The sequence below is a fragment of the Diadema setosum genome, chromosome 5 (assembly GCF_964275005.1).
Source record: "Diadema setosum chromosome 5, eeDiaSeto1, whole genome shotgun sequence".
NCBI lineage: Eukaryota > Metazoa > Echinodermata > Echinoidea > Diadematoida > Diadematidae > Diadema > Diadema setosum.
The window spans coordinates 42,731,450-42,745,969 of record NC_092689.1 but is presented as its reverse complement, the minus strand read 5'-3'; the positions used below and the strand labels follow the sequence as shown (position 1 = coordinate 42,745,969).

General features: G+C 38.7%; 1 protein-coding gene and 1 non-coding gene across 2 annotated transcripts; both read left to right on the top strand.

Annotated features, from left to right (window-relative positions):
• Nucleotides 1-1,434: 1,434 nt before the first annotated feature.
• LOC140228724 (small ribosomal subunit protein RACK1-like) lies at nucleotides 1,435-11,411 on the top strand. Its single transcript, XM_072309004.1, has 7 exons — nucleotides 1,435-1,660; nucleotides 4,080-4,251; nucleotides 4,932-5,079; nucleotides 5,745-5,840; nucleotides 7,787-7,897; nucleotides 9,809-9,949; nucleotides 10,594-11,411. Exons 1-7 carry the CDS (start codon nucleotides 1,543-1,545, stop codon nucleotides 10,762-10,764), a joined length of 957 nt encoding a protein of 318 aa, XP_072165105.1. The 5' UTR covers nucleotides 1,435-1,542; the 3' UTR covers nucleotides 10,765-11,411.
• On the top strand, nucleotides 5,322-5,476 carry LOC140229362 (small nucleolar RNA SNORA17). Its single transcript, XR_011901287.1, has one exon. It is a non-coding gene; the product is annotated as a small nucleolar RNA SNORA17 (small nucleolar RNA).
• Nucleotides 11,412-14,520: the final 3,109 nt, after the last annotated feature.

Sequence of the window (14,520 nt, the reverse complement as noted above, 5' to 3'; positions counted from 1 at the left end):
ATTGTGAGATCTGGCACATAGTAAATAATTCTAGCTTACTCTTATAACAATTTTTTTATTCTCTTTTATTTATTTAATTATTTATTTATTTGTTTATTATTATTATTATTTTTTTTTTTTTTGGGGGGGGGTGTCTTTTTGTGAGGCGTGAGTAAAACTTGTCAGGGGTGTAAGCGTGAGAAAGACTTCCGAGGCTCACGCCTATAATGGGTGAGACTTGTGTCGGTCTGCCATTTATTATTACACTTGCCAAGTGTTGTTATTGTTACACTTGCCAAGAAACGTGAACACATAACCCCAATCCTTCAAAATCTGCACTGGCTTCCTATAAGGTATCGCATCCAATACAAGATTCTCCTCATCACTTTCAAAGCACTACATGGAACAGCCCCGCACTACATTACAGAACTCATAACCCCATACAAGCCTTCTAGATGTCTCCGATCCTCTGCTCGAAACTTACTTGTCGTACCCACCATGCGAACAAAGTCTTATGGGGATAGGGTTTTTTTTTCATTTGTCGCACCCACTTTATGGAATTCTCTGCCAGACCCACTGAGAAGTCAGATGCCAACAGACAATTTCAATCAAAAACTCAAAACTTATCTATACAAAGTAGCCTATGATTGTTAAATTTGAAGTCATTAATGCAGTTGTCTCAGTAGTACTGGCAACTCTAAAAATTGTGCTTGGTAATTTGTAATTTCTGTTATATTTTGTATTATGGTATAATTTGTTTGTTTGTTTGTTTGTAAAGCGCATTGAAATTCTTTTCATGTTTGAAATGCGCTATATAAGAACTTGTTATTATTATTATTATTATTTATTGCCCCCACCCCCATACAGAGTGAGTCTGTTTCCTCCAAATCACTGAAGAAAATGTGTTTCTCTGTTACTCTCGTTATTCCATCCATCAGTGCAGTCACAGAACTATGTCAACAGGAGGCTAGGTAGTATAAAGGTTTACTGAAAATATGCATGCACACAAGATTATGCTGTTTCTTTTTCTGTTTCTGTCTCTGTCCATCCATATAAAAAAAAAAAAAAAACTAACGGACCATTTAAGATCAATCGACATCTGTAGGCCTACTGTACCACCTTAGTCACCCGTCAAGACAACTAGGGGCATTTATGGGAATTAGATATTTTGAAGATAATGTTATAGAAACCTAAAATGGCACAAAAACGCTTGATCCTGCCGTGGAAACGCATGTATTAAAGAAATAAAGGACCAAAACAGGTTAGTTAACGCTTTCTTCATCAGCGACCAGCGTGTAAAATTGATATTAAACATTAGGATCCGCTTCTGAATCAGACACACAACAAGGTCTTGCTCCTGGCCGAAACGCATCGTTCGATTTTTCTTCTATGTTTTACCCTTGACAGCCACCATAGATTAATGACAGCACATCAGTGGAGGAACTGTCTTATGCCGAACAATCACACGTTATCGGTCTTTTCTACAGGCAAGCCTAACCTGCAATACTGAAAGGCCGCTGCCTTTCTCAAAATCCATCGTAATCTGTTGGAAAAACAGCCAAAATGTCTGGACCACCAGAACAACTTCGTCTTCAAGGAACCCTGAAGGGGCACTCTGACTGGGTAACCCAGATTGCCACTACACCCATGGTTCCTGACATGATTTTGTCATCGTCCCGAGGTGAGCAGCAGCCATAAATGATAACAGAGTCACACATTGTGTATCCGCCTGCGTCTGTCTGTGTCATGCCAGTAAAATGAATGAATCCATGTAAAGCAAAGTTTTGCCATACTGTAACAGTCTACGTAGTATGGTTGGGGCACCACCTATCGACAGGGCACCTTCCCATCGACACCCTGCGTATCATGGCTGTTTGCGTATAGAACGAAAAAGTACGCGCGGGTTTAAGTGTCATTAGCTATAAAAACAATAAAAACGAAGAAACGAAAATCAAACTCAAACAAACCAAGCTAAAAATTACTCATCCGATCAGTAACGACGCATGGCTGTGAAATTCACGTGTATTACCTATGGCCTGTGAAATTCACGTGTATTACCTATGCTGTGAAATTCACGTGTATACCTATGGAGGAGAGGGGGTGCCGATCGCAAGGTTCCCTTTTTAGCTGCGCGAAGAAAACGAAACGCACGCACTAAAATTGCGCTATTTTAAAACGGAGATTCATAATCAACGAGACGGTCACGACATTCAAAACTGCAGTATTTATGGCATATTTGAGGTAAGAATTAGGCGGATTTGTATTATATTTTTAGAATAAACAAGCTACAGATCCTTAGGGTGTCGATACGTGGTACCCCCAACCCTACATAGACATCATACCACAAAACACAGTCCACACGCAAACCTGCAAGGAAGTGTAGTGTGTCAGAGATAGCACATGCGCTGAAACATTTGCCAAACGAGATGGTAAAAAAGTAGTGATTGACATGTGTCATGTTACATTTGCCATTTGTCATTTTTTGTTTGTATGGTTATGGTAACTTTAACATGGGTAGGAACAGAGATGTTTGGAATGGGGAAGGGATTTACAGTTACACTGTAAAAATTTTCTATTAAAGGGAAGGGAAGCAGTCCTCACGAAATTAAAAAAAATGTTGTTGGTGGTACCTCCAATCAATGAACTACTTTCACTGAAAACAAACTTTCAAATCACCAAATAAGCTCGTACATTTTGGTTGAAAAAGTGTGAATCTGCATGGTGAATATGCTAATGAGCAAGTCCTGACGTAACTGCGACCAGCCCCAACGCGTACAGCGTTGGGGAACGCGTACAGCGTTGGGGCTGCGCCGTTTTCGCATTCAGATCTTAATGTTGTAGTCTCTTGTACAAAATGGGTGCCGTTCTGGCGCTATATTTCCTTTATTTTTCAACAAAAACTACTAGGAATACTTACATGGGTCGATTAAACCTACTGTAAATGATTCTGATCGGCGACTGTTTGATGCATTTCATTGCTTATGATCATGATGATGCAGAAAATGTTGTCTTATAAGGCGAATTATCTTCAGCTCACCGATGCTCACTCAACTCACAATAACTTGCGCAAGCGCATGCATGCATGCAAACATGGCCTTGCCATACTAAAACTAGTTGTCACCATCTACATATGTAGTATTTGTGGGGTTGTGGGGACATTTGATTGATTTGTTGTCAAGAAGAGATGTAGTAATCTTTGTGAAATGACACACTCCTGGGTCACAGATTTGACTGACCAAATCAGGAAATGACGCACCCATGCCCAGGGATAACAGGGTGAGACTTTACATTGACAACTTGGGCATTACCCACAGGACTCGGGCAGACTTACATTGTACATGTACAAGTTCGTAAGTGTAGGGAGTGCTTCACACCACAGGACAAATTTATTTTCAATAAAGAAAACAGTATCAGATGGTGAAGGATGGCTCTAACCATAAACTACAGTGTACATGATTCTTGATCCATTGACAAGATCAAAATGTTCATTGCTTTATCTAGAGTACATTGTAGAAGTACTAGAAAACTACTAGAATCTATACACAATATGTCACTCGGCTATGATAGAGCTTCCCTTTTGTTTGTGATGTTAGTTTTTGTAAAAGCTAGTGTGGTTTGTTCAGAGACAGATATCAATGCTATCAGTCACGATCTGTAATGACAATATAGTGTGTACAATGTACATACAGTCTAGTAATAGTATGGGTCTACAGAGTTTTCCAGTAACATCCTGTTCTTCCAATAACATCTTAAAGGGATGGTAAGATTTATCAGTAAATCTGATTATGATTCTCCAAAGCACTGAGATGTCATTTACTTTATGATTAACATTTGCATTAGCCACTTACAAATTGTAGGGTTTTATTCAGATTCGCTAGTTCACATTTTAGGCAATTTGTTACTTTGAGTTTATAGGCATAGTACACTGAATGGAAAAGAAATGCACAAATGAGACGGAGGAAAATCAATCCAAACATTATGTAAGTTGCTTCTCAATTATGAAATACTCGAGTGAGATTCACTTTTTGAAAAAAAAAAAAAAAAATATGGGTGTACAAGTGTATGCTGTCATAACCATGCTTCATGTGAAATCATTTCAGACAAGACGGTGATTGTGTGGGACCTTCCTCGTGATGACATGAGCTATGGAACCCCAAGGAAAGCCCTGCGTGGACACAACCACTTTGTGTCTGATGTAGTCATGTCTTCTGATGGCCAGTTTGCTCTGACTGGATCTTGGGACACCACCCTCCGTCTGTGGGATCTCAATAGGTGATGATTTTACATGATTTTTGTTCATTTTTGTTTTTGTTGTTTTGTATACATAGCTATACAGTATTTAAACATATAAATGGACTGCTATATATTTATGTGGTGAGGCCTACAGGTCACAGTTGTTGAGTTTACTTTTTGCTGCCTTGCAAAATCAGAGCTTGCCAAGAATGAAGGATAATGTTAATAAGACAAATATTAATGACAGCTTGCCATGGGAGAAGTGCATTGTATTACTAGGAGTGTTCCTTTTTTTTCATACGTACTGTATGTCTCATGGCTTTATTCAATTGGACAAATTCTGCATTAGCTATGTGATGAGTTTTGTTGGTGGTTTTTTTTTTTTTTTGTGGAAAATTGAGCAAAGAAAATGGGATTTCATCCCGATGGAATCCCATTTTCTTTGCTCAATTTTCCACTAATAAATAATATTCATTCTGGTCAGTTTTTCTGTTGCATTTTTTTTTTTTTTAATAAGAGTTGAGATCTTGTGCAGAGAGAAAATGATTTGAAATGTCATTTTAGCAGAATTCTGAACAACATATCGCAAGTCTATATGTATAACTCATTGCCTGTCCTTATTGAGCCCCCACGTACTTGTTTTCCATTGATCCATAATTGTTGCCTTTGTGTGTAATAGTGTGAATAACAAATTGCATATTCTACTGTCTTTTGGGTAGTGGCAAGACTACACGAAGATTTGTGGGTCACACAAAGGACGTTCTGAGTGTTGCCTTCTCAGCTGACAACCGTCAGATTGTGTCTGGCTCCAGGGACAACACCATCAAGCTGTGGAACACCTTGGGTGTCTGCAAGTACACCATCTATGTAAGGAAAACAACAAGATGTTTCACATGTGATTAAAGCTTGCATGGCAGTTCAGGAGAAGTAGAGTAGAATGGTTTTACAAAAGAAAGTAACAGCATAATTAACGTATGTGGTTTAAAGTGAATGAGCTGTTTGAACATAGCTAATATATCTGCAAGTGCAGCTTTATGGATTGACTAATATCTAGTGATGTGGTGTAGTTTGATTTTAACCATTTGTAAATTGATTAGTATGGATTAGATAATGCCCATCGAGGCGTTCCCAGAAGGGCTGTTCACTGTGCCCTTCTGGGGCTGTGATGGGCACAAAGAAACTGGAGTCTGTCTGCATGCTTGTGTCAAAGTCCCTAGTTTCTGGGAACTAAGTGTCACAAGCGCGTGAAAAGCACTCCCACATGTCCCCTTTTTGCTGTTTCCCTACACAAATAACAGAAAGATATGATCATAAGCCTACATATAACTTTTTATTTTTCATGTATGGAAAGGCAAGATAAGCCAAGTGGTAGAAAAGTGAAAAAGGAAGTAGAAAAGCTTTTAATGTTATGGAGTCCATGTGCCGTAGTGATATACAAATTTACATGCTGTGACATAAGTGATGCCAAGCTGGAAGTTCTTTGTGCTGTTTTAACGTGAATGCCATCTTGCTGTTCCCTCCGACTCTCACAGGATGATTGCCACACAAACTGGGTGTCCTGCGTACGCTTCTCTCCAAACTCACAAAACCCCATCATCGTCTCTGGTGGCTGGGACAGGGTTGTCAAGGTAATTGTTGGAATGGGCTGTCCTTGTCCGTCTTGCAATTATTTTCAGGGGGATGTTTCATCAACGCTTGTCAGTGCCGACAGTTGTCGGCGCTGACCAATTTCAAAATCCTTGGTTTTGATTGGCTGAGATGCTCTGGTCACTGACTGTTACTATGGTGATTCAAGTTGTCAGCGCCGACAAACGTTGATGAAACACCCCCCAGATTTCCACGTCATGTTGTGATGTTCAGATAAGGAAAGGACTGTGTACGCAGCTTCCAATCTTTACTTCAGTCATGAGTGTTATATGAGTGGTATAAATGTATCCTGACAGCGTTATGTTCTTTGCTGCAAGAGATGTACTGAAATTAGCAAATTATATGGACTTTTATAGCCTGCAAGTGTTCAAGTGTTTGTCATGTCTTATCAGCTATGAACCAGAACACCATTGTTAGCATTGTTAGCACTATACAAAGGTTACTGTAGTTAGTGCCCACCCCCCCCCCCCCCCCCTTCCCCATTCTCGCAGATTACTGTTATTGTTGCTAAATTTCAAAGTTTAGAATTAGGGTGGTTTGTGTTATTTTTGTTTTTGGTCCCTCAAATTGTTTGTCACAGAACTTTTTTAATGGTTGTAAGTTCATGATTTCTAGTAATCATATGTTGATGAAAGTGTGATAGTTTAAAGGTAGGGGATACCTTTTACAGAACTCCTAAAATGCAGCAAAACATTAAATATGAACCTCAGTGGACTTGTTTAGGCCACTGCTTGGAAATTTGGAAGGCCACTGCTTGGAAATTTGGAAGTCAACAGTTATCTACAAGTTGAATAATGCACAAAACTCAACTACTCAGTAGTTCTGTGTGTCAGCCACACTTAAGCCTTTTTGTTGCAGTCTTCTGTATTCTTTATCTATAAACACAAGTCTAAAAGTATAAGAGCTGATGTAATAACAGATTGTGTGGCAAGAATGTATATAGAAATGTTTGTAAGTTTTGATGAACTTTATTCACAAAATATACATGATGGACACACATGCAGTGCATGGGTCTGCAAAGGTAGCCTAGTAATGTACTGGAATTTACGGTGAGCCCCGAAAAAAATTCAATTCAAAATCTAACGGTCAATAAAAATGTACTAAACATTACCTTCCACTTTCAATACTTTATGGGAGTTTCTAAAATGATACTCTCTTCAACATACCACTGTGTTTATACAACTCTTCATTTAAGGCATGCAAATGGGATTCCCTACCTTTAAAGGACTTGACTAATGAACCCTAACATTTAGTAATGAGGATATACATGTAAATGCTCATGAATATTGGTGTTTAATGCCTTGTAAATAGCATTACATTTTCCATTCTTTTTGAAAATGACTGGTTTTGGAGTTGAACACTATGATTTTAAGTTCATTTGCCCACATGAAGCGGTATCAAAATCACCATGTCATATTAGCTTTGCGTGATTTGTTTTTCAGAACCGCCTGCAGTGTCTCGCCGTTGTTGTAATTTTCTGTGGCCATGTAGGCCAGGGTTCAAGGCTCCAATTAATGTTTCCCCACTCTAAAAAAAAGTAAAATCAGCTGCATGCTTGTACATGTGATTGGTGTCACTGATATCGAGTGAATAAAAAGCTATGGCAGCAGCTTTGTTGAAAATGAATGCTAGGTACTGCTAAAAAGTGAAAAGCTGTAAGTAATCTCATTTACAAAAGATAATTTTCCATGGCAAGAAGTGAGAAGAAACTGTTTTGTAAAGTTGGCATAGTGGTAATTTGTTAGAGATAGCTTCATAGTGACAGCATGATGCTCCAAAATGTTGTATGCGTGAGTGCTTTTTCATCCATCTAAATCATGAGTATACGGCTTAGTGAGCAAAGTTTGACCTTACCATTGACAGACCATTGAGAATATTAAACAGTGTCTTTGATACTCCTTTTTTTTTTTTTCTGTCGTTTTCCCAGGTGTGGAACCTGACCAACTGTCGTCTGAAGACCAACCACTTCGGTCACCACTGCTACCTGAACTGTGTGACGGTCTCTCCCGATGGCTCTCTCTGTGCATCAGGTGGCAAGGTAGGTCCTGATGTGGGTTTTTTTGTTGTGAGTATAAAGTATACTGTATACTTCACATATTTTGTGAGTCTAAATTTTCGCGAATCGGGACTTCCCGACAATTTCGCGTGTGGTTAAATTCACAATCGTAGAGTCATGTACTGAACGGAGAAATGTATATGCGTACGTCACAGTCATATTGGTATTAGAGTCAATATTTTCGTGTGTTTTTAATTTCGCGAATAGCAGTTGACTCGCAAAATTCACGAAAATAAAAACCTCGCGAAATATTTGGCGTATACAGTATTTATTCGCTCAGGTGCCTGGTGAGAGTTAGTCATGACTTTGGTGCATTTGAGTGCTCTCCTAAAGCATACCATACAGCACCGTGCTAGTTCTAGAGGAACTTTTGAATGCTCCCAAAGTGTACCGTACCATACCGCGCCAAAGGTGGGCCACTGCTTGGTGTGCTCCGCAATTACCGTACTGTACCATGTCAAAGATTTAAAGGGGCATTCCGGATGATTTTCATAATTTCACATCATGTAGTACATAATTCAACAGCTCCATGTATAGATTTGTGGAATTTATTGAGGTCCTAGAGCACAGAAACCAATAAATTGAAAATCTTACACAAATTACACTGAATAGTCTTGATGACATCAGAGCCTCATATATTTCAGAAATGTACACTGTAGCAGTGTAATTCCATTACAATACCGCTTGCTCAACAAGTTCACCTGTGAAAAATCTATGCATGCCTTCTTCTTTTGTTCTGCTACCTTGAGCCCCAACTCGTGCATTCTTATGGTGAGGCTGTCATGTCATCATCCTTGTTCATTGCAATTTGTTATACATTTTTAAAACATTCTCATTCCTTATCCCAATCACTATAAATTCTGAAACTGTGTACTCAGTTTGACTAATTTATAGTTGTTCAAATGTAAAAGTCTGAAAATCATCCGGAGGTACCCTTTAAAAGCGCTCTGAACAAAAATGTCTAAAAGCATACCATACAAGCTGTTGACAGGAGAAGAATGTGCCTGACACGCACTATGCCATAATACAAAGAGTTGATTCTCCTTGTTATGGACACCTGTATGTTGCATAAGCACGTAAGTTGAATGTGTTGGTTGCTGTAAAATGCGTTAGCCTTCTGACTCGGGAGTCCAAAAATAGCTCATGGGGTATTGTATCTCCACGGAACACTTGAATGTTCCCATCTGGCATGATATGGTTAGGTACAGTTCAGTTCTGTTCACTTTTTGAGCACTTGAATGTGGCCTTTGACTGCATATTAGTAAGGGATAGAGGAGGAATAGGTTTGTATCACTGTCCTTGCAAATGAATGGTTATCCATCCCAACAGGGAAGCAAACACAAAGCGATATTTCCACAGAAGCAGTGCATGGCTGTGATGAATTGACCCGTTACGACTTCTAAAGATTTCCCTACATGTTTCATTGTGAACCAGAGGGGCATATAACTCACTTATCATATAGACTGTTGCTCTAGATAGTGACCGACATCACAAAGTGTTCAAAAGAAGTATCTACATATGCAGACAGCAAGCTCTGATGAGAAAGGGGTTAGAAGGCATGTGGCACTATAAATGCAGGTGTAGCTCTAAGAAGCGGTTATACACATGTATGTTGAACATGGAAGCCTCTTCTAATATGGTTGCTGGGACCACCAATTTTGCCTTGTTATATCCAGTACCTCGTTAACACACTAAAAATGCAGCTGAATACAGTTATCTCACTTTCGAATTCACCTTGTTACAGGCGTACCTTGTTGTAACGAGGTATTTCTGTACTTGCATGTCCAGTCTGTTTTAGTGCCTGTAAAATGGGCAAGTCCGAGTGATTATTGTGATTGTAAATGGATTTCATCACTGTGCAATTTCTCCCTGCTACCCTCCTGCTACTGTCAGGACGGTCTCTCCATGCTGTGGGACTTGAACGAGGGCAAACATCTGTACACTCTGGACAGTCAGGAAGGCATCAACGCCCTGTGCTTCAGCCCCAACCGCTACTGGCTCTGCGCTGCCGCTGGACCCACCATCAAGATCTGGGTAAGCGAGAAGTATTCTGTCACAGTGTTAATGCTGTATGGCACTCTTTGTTTATTAGCTTGTGCTTCAAGCTAGTGCCAGCTTAAATGTAACAAGCTATTCTCAGTCTCAAATTCATTCATGCATGCTATAAGGATTAGAACCAACATTTGCTGTCGGGTGGAAGCTTGGTGGTCTAGTGGAGATGACACCTGTGCGAAGATCAGGAGGTCGTAGGTTCAAATCCTGCTGGACTATGTATGCCCATGATTTTTATCATGGCTACTACTAAAACACTGATCAATTCAGTGCTTATTTATGTCGATGTAGGGCAATTGTAAATCAGTTGCAATATTCTCAGTCTGTAACTATTATGCCTATTATTCGTCTGCATATAAAATCACCTGACAAATGTTAAAACTTTGAAGTTCTGTCAACAAATGTGTGCAGTCATCGTCACACAAAAACATTATCGGAGTAGTATGGTTTGCTATGTTATTCCTTAACCAAAGGTTTCACTGTGTTCGAAGATCATTCTTGACATTAGCAAATTGAAGCTTTTCTTGAATCTGTGTGGATTCAATACTTGGATGGTGTTTTGTTCTGCATTTTCATTTATAGAAAACGTTTTAATGTAGTGGTCTTGATTTTCTGAATGCTTGCAGGATTTGGAGACCAAGTCGACTGTGGATGAGCTCCGACCAGAGGTTGTTGGACCCTCAAACCGCAGGACGGAATGCATCAGTTTGGCCTGGTCAGCTGACGGCCAGACTCTGTTTGCTGGATACACGGACAACCTCATCCGTGTGTGGCAGGTCACCATCGCTAGCAGCTAGACGCTTGCTGCTTCCCATCCCTCAAATTGATCGCCCAGTCAGCTATATCATACCAGCATCCATAGTAAAGTGTACAGCATAGGCTCCCACTAATACCCACGTGCGAGACTCGTAGCCTTTGGGCAATATCAACCAAGCCCATGGCTATTTGATGAAAATCATCGTTGATGTGAAGTGAAAGCCAATCATGATTTTTCACTTTATTTCATTCATCAGAGAAACTCCCATTCCCATGAGCTGTATTATTGCTTGAATGATGTCCATATCTAATTGATCAAAAGCTCTGACCAGGGGCAGTATTGTATATGATCTACTGAAGTACTATTCTGTTATTCTACAAACATTCATAGAGCCTTTGGATGGGTGGTTTCAAGCCATTTTACTACAGCACATATAAAAAAGCCGAAGTTCAAATAAGTTACCGTAATATATTTTTAATTTAAGGAAGACTACTTCAGTGAGTTACAAAGTGCAAAGAAAATCTTGTCTAGGAGATGATTGTCCATTTTCAGGAAAAATGTGCCTGCATGCTGGCTGTTTTTACCGACACATAACAATGGAGTTCAGAAGAGAAGTACATTGTATATTGTCACAGCAATTTTGTGTCAAGCTATGAATAAACAAGGAAAATCCTTGTCACATGCCAATCATGGAATGTCTTTTGATTTTTCCTTCAGTCTTTTGACATACAGGCAAACTCTGCTATCATGTGGTTATATAGAATAGCTACATATCCTCAACACAATGAAATCTCACAAAAAGTCATCTTCACACTTTTGTCCTTTTTTTTTTTGCTCTTTGTATCTAAAGCATGTACATTTGTGCTTGTTATTAACAGAATTTGCCTGTGTCAGACCTGTAAGTTGAATGCTTGTCTGGGCATAACTTGAAGTCTCTATATCTGTGACATATCGATATGGTATGAGTGTTTGGGTGTCTAATTGAGAATATTGACCACAAAGCATGGAAAAAAAAATGCAGGGATTATGGTTAGCTGCATTGGAGAAGAGGGAGATGTTCTTTGTGTCAAAATGACTCGATGATTTTGGCATGAATTTAAAAAACAAACTGTTGAGAGCAGGTGTTGGATATTTGTTAACGCAGAAAGTGTCGCGTAGAGTTTCAACATTTCTCTGTACAGCAAGGTTGCTGTCACTGCAAAATGATGCTGTTGATCAGATGCAAGGATGATGGTACACATCCCTATCACTAATCATCACAACTACATCTCTACATACAAGACTATAATGAGAATATTATTGTGCAAGTGTAGGTGCATGTGCAAATATTTCCATTCAGCTTGAAATAACATGCCATCATTCTCTCTCTCACAGGTTCAAGATATGTACATATTTCAAGGGATGGTATAACTTTGGTTGAGATGGGGTTTCAGGTTTGCAACATTTTTGCGAGATACAGTATTGAGAAGCTTCTTATGAAATGTGGAAAAACATATAATTCTACGAGGAATTCAAATTCATTTTATTTGATGAAAATTGATTTTGAAATGGCCGAGATATCCAAAACCAAAGATGTCCTAATAAAAGATGGGACCCACCTTTTTTTAGGACCACTCAGTTTTACATGTACTTTGTATTCAGATATCTCGGCCATTTCAAAACAATTTTCATTAAATAAACTTTGAATTCCTCATAGAATTGTAAGCTCTTTGATATTTCGTATGTTGTTTCTAATTATCCCTCAAAAAGTTATAATCTGAATGATCCTCCATCTCGACCAAAACTATACCATCCCTACCTATGCAGTACGGTGTTAAACTACCCCGTACGATGAAAACAAATTTATTGCTTGATTAAGCTTAGGTTTGGAAACTTAGACTAAAGTTATCTTTTAAAAAAAAAAATAATAATAATAATTAATGATAATACATATATATATATATATGTATATATATATATATATATATAGATATAGATATATAATACGACAGCACATTAATGACAGACAAAAACAGTGATTCAAAATCTGTATATTTGATATGAAATGTTTATTTTACATTTGTACATTACTGGCAAATACACCAGGATATAACATACACTGTAGCATCTCAATGTTGCTAAGGTTACAAAAGTTGACTCCAGGTAGATAGAACATAGACTGAAAGCTGCCATTTCTTCCACACGCAATAACAAAACTGGAGAGCTTCCGGTACAAAGAGATAGTGTGTTGCGGATGGAACTGAGGGAACTCAAACTTTGGATGCGAATCTACACTACTTGCCAGTGGTTGTACATCATGATAACACAATGTTATCACATGCCTAACTTAACACGTCCGATGAGGGCGTTATCCCAGTCTGATAGTCGCATGATTTTGATATTAAATGATGAGCACACTCCTCGCTGATGGAATCTCGACAGCCTAACCCTCTGACTTTAACATCGTCAGGGCAGGCACTTCACTTTTGAAAGTATGAACATATCTTGAAGCTCCATGGTACGAATAAGCATATCTTGGGTAACTTTCTAACCCCCCACCCCCTTCCCATATATCTACCTATATATCCATGCATCTATCTTTAATTACATTCTTGCGTCAAGTTGTTTTTGCACCGAATTAATTAGTGTTTTAGCATAGTAGCCATGATTAACATAATGGGCATACATACTCAGGCTGGATTCGGACCAATGACCTGTCCGGTGATGAGAAGGTCGTTGGTTCGATTCCAGCCCGAGTACTGTATGCATGCCTATGATGTTCGTTACCAATGCTACACTGTTCAATTCGGTGTTTATTTACGTCGATGTAGAGCAATTTGTCAATCAGTTGCAATGAAACAAACTTGTATAGAAGACATTATGCCTAGATCTAGTGTGAGTAATTTTTAATCGATATAAAATCTAAATGTCTGCTCTTTTGGCATGAAGAACACGAAAAAGCGGCACAGGTGAATCTAGGCGTGTCTACTTTCGGCTTTTAACATTATAGAGGAGGAACTTTCTCTGCCATTCAGATGTTTATAACGTTCTTGCTGTCCCAGTATGAGCTAACATTGGTTACATTGAGTCTTTATACAATGGTGCACTTCATTGCAAACATTTGTCATTATGAAATCAGGTTTACAGATAGAGACAATAATAGGAAAACAATAAGTACATGTATTTCACATAATTTTAGCCTGGATTTTTATTCCTGTTCATCAAAATGTTTGATTAAATTTACGAAACTAAGTTTTTACAAGTGAAACTGAACAACGATAGGAAGACAATTAAACGAGAATCCCTTTTTGGCAAAGCCGGGAACGCAGAGCTAATTGCTCGAGGTGTAGCAATAATCTACAATAAGACCACAAACAGATGAACAAAAGGAAAATACAAAAATATTATACACTTTGCATAGCAAAATGGTTAATGAAGGCCAAGTTCTTTGCGTTTTTGCAATTGACTAGCGCAGTAATCTACTATTTGCTTGTGTCTACCAAGTAATGTACATTATGAATTTAAGTTATAGTTTACATGTATTTACATCCAATAGCTGCTTTATAAGAGCAGTGTTCACTCGCGCTTGATTATTTCACTGCAGTACACGGCCTTATGCTGGGGGAAAGCCTCCCGCCCGATTACTACTATGTAACGTTTAGTATATTAACAGGAGAAAACAAACACAAGTACAGGCACGATAGTTAATGATGGATTAAGGATCTATACAGTAAAATGCTTCCGTCTCCTTGATTCAAGAAAATCCGTAACCTTGGTCCAATGGATTACATTATGGGTAGAAGCATTCCAACAAATT

Excerpts from the sequence above, each read along its gene's own strand:
- LOC140228724 (XM_072309004.1), top strand. The coding sequence starts at position 1,543 with ATGTCTGGACCACCAGAACAACTTCGTCTTCAAGGAACCCTGAAGGGG. Across the intron at positions 5,080-5,744 it reads TCTGCAAGTACACCATCTAT|GATGATTGCCACACAAACTG; the intron begins GTAAGGAAAACA and ends CGACTCTCACAG. Across the intron at positions 7,898-9,808 it reads TCTGTGCATCAGGTGGCAAG|GACGGTCTCTCCATGCTGTG; the intron begins GTAGGTCCTGAT and ends TGCTACTGTCAG.